Below are 13,009 nucleotides of genomic sequence, written 5' to 3'. Positions count from 1 at the left end.
TTTAATTCATTTCTTAATTATTGTGTAGTTGTGATGTTTCTGTTTGTGTTCTCGTGAATGTTTAATGTTCTCGGGTCTCCTTTAGAAAAGATATCTCGATGAGACGGCCTGATTAAATAAAGAATAATTAAATACATATGCAGTTCACTTTATATCAGGCTCGTCAGTGATCCCTGCAGCCAACAGATGGCAGTGTTGAGATGAAGAAGCAGTTGCTGGGTGGCTTCTACTTTACACACACACACTTCGGCTGCGACAGGGGTGCAGCCTGTCTTATAATGAGTGTGTTCTCATATCAATGTAAGTTAGTGTTAGTGCCAAGCTGCCATTGTCAATAAGAATTTGTTCTTCATGACTTGCCTGGTTAAATAAAGGTCAAATAAATAACTGTTTCTTTTTCCAGGATAATGTGAGACGTTATGATGGTTTTAACCGACAAAGAAAATACAGAGATAAAGAGAGAAAATATTTAAAAGCTAAAACGATTATAGAGCATAATGAAGTTGACCTCAACATGTCCTCCTGCTCTTCACTCATTTTAAAATGGCTTTTTTCTGCATCTCGTCTGTGTAGAATAAATCATACGAGGCCATGATTTATAAATGATTTTCTCTCAGACAGAACCAGCGTCTGATGCCTGACATCGTCTACTGTATGACTGTCATTTACTGTACAACACCATGGACAAGATACATCCCATTCTTTATTTAGTTTGGTACATTAGTAATCTTAAAGTATTTTATATTTTCTGTCTCGGGGTATACTTCTGAAGAACATAACTTGATAATTAGAAAGTAGCCACATTAAACTGTATTTCTTGTACAAGTCTCAGTGAGTGTCTTGTTTATTTTGTTAGTACAGCTGATGAACTACATGACATAGAAAAGGTTCCACATAGAAATAATTCAGACTGCTAATTCAAGCATCGATTAACCTGCCGATTATTTCCACAATTAATCGTTTAGCCTATAGGATGTCAAAAAATCATGAAAAATGTTCAACTGACATCTTCAAAATGCTTCTTTTGTCCAACCAACAGTCCAAAAACCAAAGACTCTTCATTTACTGTCATAAATGACAAAGAAAAGCAGCAAATCCTCACATTTAAGAAGCTGGAACCAGCAAATGTTTCACATCTTTGCCTGAAAAATGACTAAAACGATTAATCGATTACCAAATTGCCCAGCAACTTTTTTTTTTTTTTTTACAATCATTTAATTGTTGCAGCTCTAATTAAGTTGCTTGTATGTTGCTGACTGCATGCACCATGTACCTATTGTGCTGTCCTAATTCTTTGAGAAGCAGCTCTGCCTCCTCCATTATTACTGGAGCAGCTCCAGATGTAATGCATGCACATATACAGTACAGTCTCAATCAATGATTCATATTTGTCCTGCGTTTGACTCTGCTGCAAACCCTCAAATTTAATTATTCAATGTCTGTGTTGTCTGGAACGAGGCTCAGGCAGAGCAGGAGACTGTGGTGGAGAGGTAATGTAAAGCTGACGTCACACAATGGAGACACTCAGACCTGCAGCTGTCATGTTGTACAAAATGTAAAAAATATCTTGATGGGGACTCTTCCAGCTGACCTGACTTGTTTTGGTCCTGACGTCCTCTTGCTTCAACAATTGATTTTCTCATGTAGCCCCAAACTATTTGTCACCACAGTGCTGCGGTTTGAAGTACTTTGTTCGTCCCTCTTTACCTTCAGGGCGTCAGAACAAAGCAGCATTCACATTCAAAGCCATGTCGTGCCTCTGTGACAGCACAAACACTTATGGCTTGCATTAGCTTGGAACGTAGCAATAAGTGAAGAAACATGAGAGTGTCTACTTGGAGCCTTTAATTACTGGTTCTGTCTGTCTCTGAAGACAGCGCCAAATTATCCACCACAGATGAGGAAATCCCCAAACTGAAGAAGAAAACCTGAAATGTTTCCAAAGAGGACCGGAATGACTGCATTTATATAGGCTGCATGCTAACAAACAACTGCAGTAAGGACTCAGTATGCTATAATAGTCTATGAAATATCATTGTATGTGAAAGGTGTCATTTGTAAGAAATGGCCAGAACTCAAAGGTACATCCTTACTCTTTTTACATTTCCCATTTCACAGACACTATCAGACGATCTCCTCTTGTGATATGAAGTGGTATTAGGAGACAGGACGGGCCGGGGCTAGCTGGTTAGCATGCTAACTTCAGTAGACATCTTTGCAACACAGAACGCAGACGTCTCTAACATAAGGTCAGCAATGTTGTTTTTTCAAATCCTGTTGATAATGTTAGTTCTTTTTTTGAATGTTTTAAACTAAAAACTTGGTCATTTCTTATATATTTCTCCTTTAACACACACAATGAAAACTTATGATACTGTACAGATCATTACAACATACTATGAGTCCTGCTACAGTTGATTGTTGAGCATTAAGAACATCCATAAGACACCAGAAATAATAATTTAATATAAATCACATCGATAATGTTTTATAACTGTTGATATAGAGTGAAAGCATCGTGGGTGTATGAATGTAGTCATGAAGCATTAGGAATGCATTCTAGTTCACTATGAATGCCCCCATGAAGCACTATAGATGGCCTACATTCTCACAGAAAGTGTTACATAAAAAGTTGGCTTGGTTAGTCTGATTTCTAATGTTGAATTATTCTGTATTTGATCACTTAGAGAGAATCTGACTGAACACGCTGACTGAAATACAGATGTGGTTTGACATTTAAGATGCTTCAGTTTCCTTCTAAAACGTAATGTTGGCCGCAGTATCACCACAAGATATATATTTTTATTCATGGACCAACAATAATAAACAAAAATATAAAGCATCACATCAACTTTTTATAGGCAGAGAAAAATATGGGTACAATTTTTATACAAGACATCTAAAAAGACCAATTGAGAGCACAAAAACATGAATCACAACTAAGAAACGACGATTACAGTGAACAATTTAAACGTGGGGGAAAAAGCACAAGCATCATAACTTGAAGAGCATATAAAAAATGACAAATTTGCTTGCAAAACATTCCCTACTGGGTAATTACATTGACCACTGGGTGGTTAAAGAGCCCATTAGGATCAGGACTGCTGCGTTCAAGGACACTAGAAGCTCTAAAAGAGCTGTCTGTCTCAGATTAGTAGATGCTACTGTTTCTGAAACAATCCCACACTACAGTTTGAAAAAAAGAGATCGATATCTACCAGCTTTGAGAGTCAAATCCTATGGCTTTGTGGTTCTCTTGAGTCCCTAAAATGTTAAAAGATTAGCACCACTGGGCTGGCATCAACATCAAAAGCTGGGTTAATGTAAATAAGTACTGTAAAAAGAATCCAAACATGTCCGTGTTCACCCACTGTGTCTTTGTCTAGTGTTATAGAACCAGAAGGAAATCGATCCACTTCCACCACAGCGGGGGGTTGACAGGAAACAGGACCAAAGCTAAGACTTTTCTTTTTCAGCAATAGCTTTTCTTGACATTTACTTAACTTTTTTAATTTTCAAGCTTCTTTCTTTTGTTTACAAAACCATCAACATTATAAAGGTTAATGGTCAGATTATAACACATGTATGTGCTTTATGTACATTGACCTAAAAAATAGGGACATCAGATGTTGAGAAGCTACTGTTATTTACAAGCCTCCGTCTGTCTAAACATTTCCCTTTGTAAAAAGCTTTGCCTTTGTCTTCACAGGTAGAAAAATACAAGGTTAGTATCCCTGCACCTGCTGGCAGTATTTTTCTGTCACGTCATGCAAAAACACTCGGGGCCAGATGTATAAACGATGTGTACGCACAAAAACAAGAGCACGCCTTTTCCCAAACACAAACTGGTAATTATTATAAAGGAAGAATGTGGGAATACATACTTCACACTAGGGGTGTCACAATATACTGGTATTTTAAAAATGAAATATGAATACTGTGTTAATAATAAAGGTATGATATCATTTAAAATATAACATGGCCATAGTAGGTGGCGGCTATAAACTGTAACGCTGGTTTCACCTCGCCAGAGAACTGAAGAAACTGAAAAGGTGTAATTGTTCTTATTGAATGCTTTTGTACAGTTCTGATAACATTCTTTTAGATTATTCTTTTATATTTAATAGATTTCCCTTTTAATGATCCTTTCATTTGATCCTGAATTGCGAAGTCTTTTTCAATATGAGCTCTATAGATTAATCATTGATCATCTGTCTGATGTTTAGTAATGATGACTGAGATGCAATGATGGTTTACAGGGACATGTGCGTGCGCTATAATTAGCCACCGTTGTACATAACCGTTGTACATAATGACAGCTGTTCTGGTGCTGTTGAATTGCTGATGCAACACAGCCTATAAATAACATGGCTCTTGATACTTTCTGTTTTCTAGGTCTAATGAGTGGTGTAGCGGGCACAAATATCAATGTTTAAGGACAGTTATGCATCGATTTATGGATAATTGTTGGAGTGGAAATGAAGCTTGTGCATGTGGATCCATTTCCAGATTTATAAAACAGAATCAGCAGTGACATTAGCTTGTCAGTCAGAGGAACTATGAATGATCGACCATCACCAAATCTTCAACAAAGTTTAGGATGAGGCTACATCTGTTGAGTGTTCGAATTTTTTTTAAATGACGGTCTTAGTAAGTAGTAGTTTGAGAAGCAGCCTTGACGCTGAACCAGAATGTGACACTACAGTTTGATTTGGTACAGTCACATATTGACTCAAGACCAATAGACTCAAATAAATACAAACCTTCAGGCGACAGAGAGAATGCATATACATATTTCTGTCTTTGTGCGTACACAGTTTTAGTCGTGAATCTAGACAGTTTTATGCATCTGGCCCCTGGAGCGGACAAAGTCGTCGTCACCTTTAATGTCCTACAAAAATAATTGGTAGCAAAATAGACTTTGAGAGTCACGCGTTTGTCCTTTTCACTAGAATCTGTACATAATTCTTTTTTTTGTTTGTTTTACAATCCTGAGTGTGCAAAAAGTCGATATCACTGATGGCTAAAAATAAGACCAATGTTATGGACTGCTGAGAGAGAAAATTAAAAAAGCAAAGGCATCTTCCTGCTCTCTTTACACAGCCGTCTGCAGAGCACACACAAGTGTTCCTACTACAGTTTGTGTTCACTTTAACTAAACATTTGCAGAATATTACAGTCTGTGAGATGTTTTCAAGTTCTGTGTAAATGCCTATTATATATACTACCTACGACACAATACAATGCTGCAAAAGTATTTTGCAAATTGGCAAAGCATCCTGAAATTAATGCAGGATATATTTCATAAAACCCTCTGACAAGAACTACCGCAGCTGTCAACTACAACTGCCATTAAATGTACTTTGCCAACTAGAATATTAACTTTTTACAAAAGTGCATCCTCCTCCTCGTGACATCTGATGAATGCCACCGTCTTTAAGTACTCATATATGGGTTCAAAGAGTTGTACCACCTGTCTGCTTTGACTGCTAAGTAATCTGGCCCACGATTCAAATCAAAGTGAGTTTACAGCTCGAGCACACTGAGAAAATAGTTTGCCTAAATCAGTAACTTTCAGTTTAGTGTAAAGGGTCACATTCAATGTTTGCTATCATTTTCAGCCAATGTGAATTAATAAAACAACGTAGTCTGATTAAACTAAATAAATGGGAATTTATATATTTAATAATTTATATAAAAACTTTATGTCATTCAGTTATTGCATATACATTTAAGGGGGACTTCTACACTGACAAAGTCTGACAAAGTGACTTTACTTAAAACGTAAACTTTAAACTACTTTAAGTAAATTCACTGTCAGATTTTACAGTGTAGGAAATTTTGCATTAAATTTGACCTTTTACACTGAACTTATCTAATAGAAATAGATGGAAAAATGTACATGTAATAAAAAAATACTTAAATTCACTGTTTTAGGCAAATTATTCTTCTGAGCTCAGGGGGGGGGAAATGGTTTTACCTCAAGTGTTTGTTTCTGTCTTTCTTTGTCTTGTCAGAGTAACACAGGCAGCATGAAATGACAGTATGAAAACCTAAACAAATATTCGTGCTAGGCTTACAGTATATTCCTTCACACAGTGCTAATAAATGGTGGTTGAACATTTCCTGTTATAAGCGCACTGGGTCACATTTGTAAATGTCTTCATAACCTATCAAATGCCCAAATACAGAAACAAAGTAACGTGAAATGCATTTAACATGATCATGCTTTACAAAATTGTTATTAATGCTTAAAAAAACGTAATTCATGTTTTAAAACCACTATTCACGTTAAAATCTGTACAAAAAATGTAAAAATCATGAAAAATAAGGAAAGAAAACCTCTGAATTAATAAAAACTTCCTCCCATGGTTTCAGCCTTTCTGGCTGTCAAAGATGCAAAAATTCTGGACAAAATGTGGAGATCATACTAACACGGTTTACTGCACTCGTCCCCTTTTGCCACAGACAACATGTATATAAAAAGTGCTTCGACAGCTGGTGGGAGGAAGTTACAGATTTAGGATTGGCTGAATGAGAGGGTGGGGGGGGGGGGGGGGGCTCAACATCTTTCCGTACTTGTGTAGCCGTTTCTTGTCTGCATGCAGTCTATGTGTTTTTAGTCACTGACAGGAGACGTGGTGTACAGGAAGTGAGTGTGAATGAACTGTTTCCCTAAGAGACGCTGGAGCAGCGGATGCTGGGGGAGCCCATTTGTGTGAGCACCTTGTCGAGCCACTGCAGGGGGCCGTTCAGGTGGAGCTCTATCCAGCAGGGGGTGCTGGTCACCGTCTGTCGCCTGGGAGAGACAGAGGAGAGCAGAAACAGATGTTGAGGATACAGAGGAAGCTGTTTCAAAGCAGGACCTGTGTGAGTAAACTTACAAAGTCAAGTCAAACTGCTCAACTTTCATTTTAGGCCTGAAGTGAGGCGGACAGAAGAAGCTACCCTCAAAAAACAAAACAAAAGTACCCAAAAATCTTTCTGTGAGTTACAATGAAACACTTTTAACAAACTTTAAAGGCGAAGTATGTCATTCCTGCTGTCAGGGATCTCTCAATTGAAACAATGACAACAAAAGATGGAGTTTGATAGCATCGTACAGTAGTATGGGATCATGGGAGTTCTTGTCTTCAATGTTAAACAACTGCCATCACAAATGAAAATGAATAATTGTGTTCCATCACGAGGTGAGCAATACAAACAGTGGTAAACAACAGAGTGTCTAACAAATTTGTCAACTTCCTTACTCACTCTCTGATGTATCATCTGGTGTTTCCCTGAAGTTATAAGCACTAGATGAGGAAAATTAATATGACGCCATTGTCAGGTGACCAAGTGCAATGCACCGTTAGTTTGAACAAAATGTATAGTGACTGTGAAGATAATTGGTAGATTAATCAATCAAGACAACAGTCATTAGTTGCAGTCCTATTGGAAACATTTGAGGTAAATAACTTGTAACTAAAGTTTTCAAATAAATGTAGTGAGTAAAAGTACAATATTTTCCTGCAAAATGTGGTGGAGTGGGTATATAAAGAAAATGGAAGTACCTCAAAATTGTACTTCAGTACAGTACTTGAGTAAATGTGCTTGGTTACATACCATCACTGATGTAAGTACACAACTTAACAGCCAGTCCTTGAGACATTTTAACTTGGATTATGCCTTTAATGCCAGTTTGGAAAGAATTTAAGATCAACACAATCTAAAATCAGCCAAGAGTGAGAAGTGAGCTGAAAAACAACCCTCTCTTTTTTATTCATGTTCTCATTTTTTTCACTTTTCACACCAAAACTCTGAGATCTGATCTTGGTTAATTTAGTTTCATAGGGGTCTATCTTATCAGAATAAATGTGATGTCCTGAGTCAAACTTGCTAGCCTCTGTGTCTCTCTAGAATCAAATAATACTGAAGAGAAAATGTTGTTGGCACATTTCATATGTCATCATATTGAAACTGAAAATAGGGAAGTTCAGTTTTCTAAACATTTTTGACCTTTGATCTACAAACCTGAAAAAACTCAGGATATACAAAGCAATGCCTATGTTTCTCCACTTACAAGCCCCATTCACAGTGCGGGAATCATGCGCTGATTCTCCGCATCGCCAGCTGTGTGAAAGTTACAGATGTGGAGAGGGGGAACAGTTTCACTGACGCCGGCTCTGATCCGCCTCCGGAGGCAGATCAGAGCCGGCGTCTGTGTGAATGGAAAAGCCGGTGGCGCGGATCAGGGGCTAATCGATCTGATGGTGTTCACAGTCTGACAGCTAAACAGATACTTCACTCATTAGATAAAAGAGAAATGACCCGCACTTCAACACACAAAGCAACGTTACAGGACCAAACAACAGTAATGTGGTAACTGGTAGTGTCTTTGGCAACTTATATGAGGAAAAAAACCCGCAGTTATACGTGGAAATGTGTCTGTCATCCTGTCTAGCATCCTGTCTGTCCTACCGACTCTTCGTCACATTTCTGCCCGATAAAGAGCGTCTGTCCCCGGCAGCAGAGCCAGGTGGCTCCTGCAGTTGAGTGGCGTTTATTATGTGACGCAATTCAGAGCAAAAAACTTGAACTCACTATGTCTTTGTCTCCTTCCACTATTGTGTTATTGTAGTTACCGGCTCTGGAATCTTGTATTGAAAAAAAATCACTGCGACTGTCAGCCCTCCCGACCGAGGCTTCAGTGAACTTTCCCCCAGAAAACGGCATCCCTCCCCACGAGTGAGAGCCAGTCAGAGTCCTCTATTTACTGATGGCGATTATGTAATTATGTAGTTTAGAGCCAAAAACTTAACTTTGTCACTTTCCACGATGCATGGTGGGTCAGGATCTCAACCACAACACTTTATAACTGCATCAATATGATTATAAATAGTCGGCGGATACATGTTTAGATTAACAGGTGGAAACTGGGGAAAACAGGTTGAAAGAAAACACACAGATGTCAACATCATGATGTGTACCGTCACGCCTCTTTTGGTTTTGCAGGCACTGCCTGGTTCAGTGTGAACAAACAAAGGCGGAGAAAAGGCGAGTAATATAGTAATAATGTGGAGTCTCTGTGTAAAAAGGGCTACAGATTATGTCTGAGAAACATCCTTTTCTTTTGCTCTTGATTCTTGAAAAGGGAAACCTTGAGAAGAGGCAGTATAAACAGAACTTCTTGATCTTTAAAACTTTCCCTGATTACAGCCATCATGCAGAAATAAGACCAACATCAGCAGCAGAAACACTGCTGACACTGTGTTATAAAGTACAGATTGTACTGTGTGTGCTATTTAAAAAAAAGAGGTTAGATTTTCAAAAAGATTCTGGTTTCAGTGAGCCTCACCCAATGATAACCCTGTCATTTCAGCATGTGCTCTGACACGGACTCCAGAGAGTGATGAGTGGACACGGCAGCAGGTTTAAGGGTTTTTATAAAACTGAAAATGTCATTTGGTTGAAAGTTTTGAGGCAGCACGAACAAGTTAAGTAAATAAAACAACTAATAGGATCTTCTCTCAGTCAAAGCCAACAACAGCAGCAGGAAAAGTGTTTCCTGTATGTTGTCATCCATCTAATTTATGTGTTGGCAAGCCAGATAAACAGAGACACTTGCCAGCTCTGAGTGGTTTATACGGTTTGTCTCATGAGGGCTGGAAATAAGCTGCTGTCTAGATCAATTAGGCGCACAAAAAAAGTAGTTTATGCAAGATCTTTTCGTTCATCTTTACATTTAACTCTTTGTTGTCTATTTTTAGTGAATTAAAAAAGGAAAGGTAAAAGGGACAGAATAGTTTTAAAAAACAACCAAGAGTCAGCGTGGGAAAAGAAGGAGAGAGTGAAGTGTGGGTGGAGGTAGAGGAGAAGGAGAGCCTGGCTGGTCCAGTAACCTGAGTCCTGTTTTTAAGTGTCTCCACATGTCAGGATCTGGTCTGGACAGGACTGCAGCATAAAGGTTTCCCCCTGAGGAAACCCTTGGGTGCAGAGCCAAATTTCAGCCAATCATCTTCTCCCCTTTTATTCCATCGCCTCCTTTCTTTCTTGCTATCAGTGAGTCAGACTGTGTGGAAAACGGGGAGGGGACGGAAGAGGGAAAGTCTGACATCTCTTTTTGACACAGCACATGTGTTTGTTTAAAAATACTCAGCCGTGCCAACTGGGGCTTGGTTCTATTGATGAAGCCTCGGCGACGTCACACACAGGATTCACCAGAGTGTGAGCAGATGCCTGCGAGCGGGGGCGGATGGATTGTGGGATGTGATTCATATTCTTTTTGTTTCTGTTGTCTGCGTTTATGTAAAGGATCGATTTTTGCACAACGGCACTTCTGTTGGCTGTGAGTTTAATCATCTGTGAGCCATTTGTCATTGTTCAAAGCTGATCAGTTACCTGTACTCGGCTCCCCAGCCCTTGACGAAGCTCATACGGATGGTGCACATCCTGGTGAGTTGGTACACAGCCTCAAAGCCCTGGTTGACTGACTGGGCCAGTAGGGCAGCAAACTCCTGGTTGTTGAAGATCTTTAGGTTACAACCTGGAGGGAACAACCGAGACACAACCACACGTCAGGCCACAACAATGTGTCACAATCACCTTTACTGTATTTAGAGGTTTACGTAAGATTGAGGACAGCTTTTGGAAGGTTTGATTTAAAGGGGAACTCATCACATTAAAGTATCTCTACAATTCTTGTGGAGTTTGACTGCATATGTGAAAAAAAGTATAAAAAAGACTTTTGTGGCTCCACTTTAAATACTGTTTCTTTTAAACTGTCCAACAAAGTTATGGGAAAGCAGTGCTACATCTTTGGAGCATTCTTTGAAACATGTGTGGGAGCTGTGGACGACAGCTGGTCTGAATGTTCTGTGCTTCTTTTTGCCCCTCACAGTTTATATGGACTGATCTGACATCGGTGGAATCTCCCTAGCATTGTTAAACCATCTGATTCACATTGTTTTATATGTACATAAATGGATTTTATTTTTTTAAACACAAATGTTACTCAAGTGAGATATTTAATACACCAGCCTTAATCATACCCCCTTTCCAACAACGTGCTCGTTCTGGTGCTCGTTCGTGCTGGTTCGGAGTTGGTTCAACCTGCGTACCCCGTAAAAACCTGTTTGCTTTCCCACCGACTATAGAGCAACTATAGAATCACGTCATTACGTTATTGCATACATCTCTAAATTTCCAAGCATCACGAGGAACAACTATGATGGACTACATCAACTTCTAACAAGTGTTGCTCCTGGCTTTGCATGCCTACACTGGCAACACTTTTGTGCTGGTCATCGTGATTGCTATGAAGGATGATTATGAGTGAGAAGAAAGGTAATTACCTACCACATTTTGATTATTTTGAACAATTAACATAAGCTGCTAATGTTAGCATTTGTAAACCCTTTAGCCTTTAGCTAGCTACAGTATCTAGCTTCAACTACGCTGGTATCAATACATAGAGAAAATCTTTTGTTTATTCCTCTCTGGATAAGTCAGACTATATGCTACACTAGCTCTGATTTTTAAAAAGGTTTTAGATGGTCCTGGCGTAAGCGGTTCTTTCCTCTAGTGCTAAGTGCTGTATCATAAGCAACTGGACTTGTTTTAGTTGCCTACGGTCCAGATGCCTACGATACAGCACTTACAGAATTACCAGAATTACTATGACCAGAATTACCAGGACCTGGATGACTGACAACCTTCATCAACATCGTCTTCCCTCTAGACCAGCAAAGTATTAGTGCCGCTCTTGAACCAGTTTTTCTGAGCGGAAGAGACAGTGGCTGTCGAAATGTGAAGAACTGGTTCAAAAATAGGCACTAGCTGCGGACTGGCCATGGAACTACCTTGGTGTAAAAGGCCATCAGATATACAAGATGTGGATTTAATTTCTAGGTATATTTAACATTGTGAAGCCTTAACATTAATCTGACTGTATCCAATCCAGACTTGTGTGGAAAGTGTTACAAAAATGTCTGAACTTATAAGAAAGCAGTCGTATCTTTTATGTAAAAGTGACTCAGGTGCTTTTTCAGAAACGAAACTAACACTGCACACTGACATAAAGAGGTGCAAATCTGAAAGGGGGAGTGACTCAGACAACCAAGTGCAAAACTGTTTGTGTAATCATCTTGCTTCTGACAACAAATCTCTATTGAGACTTTAAAACATGTTGTACTCAGGAAAAACTTGTAACACTCGGAACACTTTTGCAAGTCATGTGGTAAAAGTAAACAGATCACTGCGAAGAGGAAAAACTTCTGCTCTGAATCATCCATATAAAAAAAAAATTAAGTTAGATTAATCACAATTTGGCAGCTAACGATGTTCTCCAGTGTCGTCAGTTTTGCCAGAGAAATTAAAAGTGCTTAAACTGGAGAATTTGGCAGCAGAAAGTCACTGACAAACACACATCTGGAGGAGATGTGATTGTCAGTGACATGCAGTTCTGCAGGTTTATATTCCTGCCTGAAAGACTATACTCTTTCTCTGGGGGCTCAGTGTCTTGCTCAAGGACTCTTCAACATGTGGACAGAACGAGCTGGAAATCAAACCACCATCTCTGTCATTGGTAGGCAACCCACTTTACCTCCTGAGCCAAAGCTACTCTCCATTTCCAGTAAGCCTTTCGATTTTTCTTTCCATCTACCTCCTTGACTCTTCATCTCTCCATTTCTCCCCATTTGTACATCTCTCCCTGTCCCCAACTTTCTCTCTCTGTCTCTGTCAGCTTGACACATACCTGGAGGGATCTTGCAGACGGTGGCAGGGTGCCAGCCATAGCGTTGGTTACAGTTTGGGCTCTGGACAAAGATGGCGCTGTCGCTCAGACACTCAGCAAACACCTCTCCTCCGATGTAGTAGAGCCGAACTCCACGACCTTGAAGAAAACAGAAAGAACAACTCCTCAGACAAAACTCAAGTAAATAAAGAGTAATATCTTACTTGGAATTAGCATAAAAGGAAGTATCATTTGTTTCTGAATGAATTATCAGATGTGCAGAGCAGATGTGAA

The 13,009-nt window shown here is 39.2% G+C and overlaps 1 protein-coding gene across 1 annotated transcript in view; it reads right to left on the bottom strand.

The window, feature by feature from the left end:
* Positions 1-2,782: 2,782 nt before the first annotated feature.
* LOC311263115 (mothers against decapentaplegic homolog 3) overlaps positions 2,783-13,009 on the bottom strand; it is a 39,025-nt gene continuing 28,798 nt past the window's right edge. The window contains exons 6-8 of the mRNA XM_084363012.1: positions 12,737-12,874; positions 10,381-10,525; positions 2,783-6,799 (exon numbers count right to left, since the gene is read on the bottom strand). Coding sequence (XP_084219138.1) covers positions 6,676-6,799; positions 10,381-10,525; positions 12,737-12,874 — 407 coding nt within the window. The 3' untranslated portion in view covers positions 2,783-6,675. The remainder of the gene's footprint in view (positions 6,800-10,380; positions 10,526-12,736; positions 12,875-13,009) is intronic.

Source organism: Pagrus pagrus (genome assembly GCF_965226575.1).
Source record: "Pagrus pagrus genome assembly, chromosome: 1".
NCBI lineage: Eukaryota > Metazoa > Chordata > Actinopteri > Spariformes > Sparidae > Pagrus > Pagrus pagrus.
This window is presented reverse-complemented; position numbering and strand designations above follow the sequence as displayed.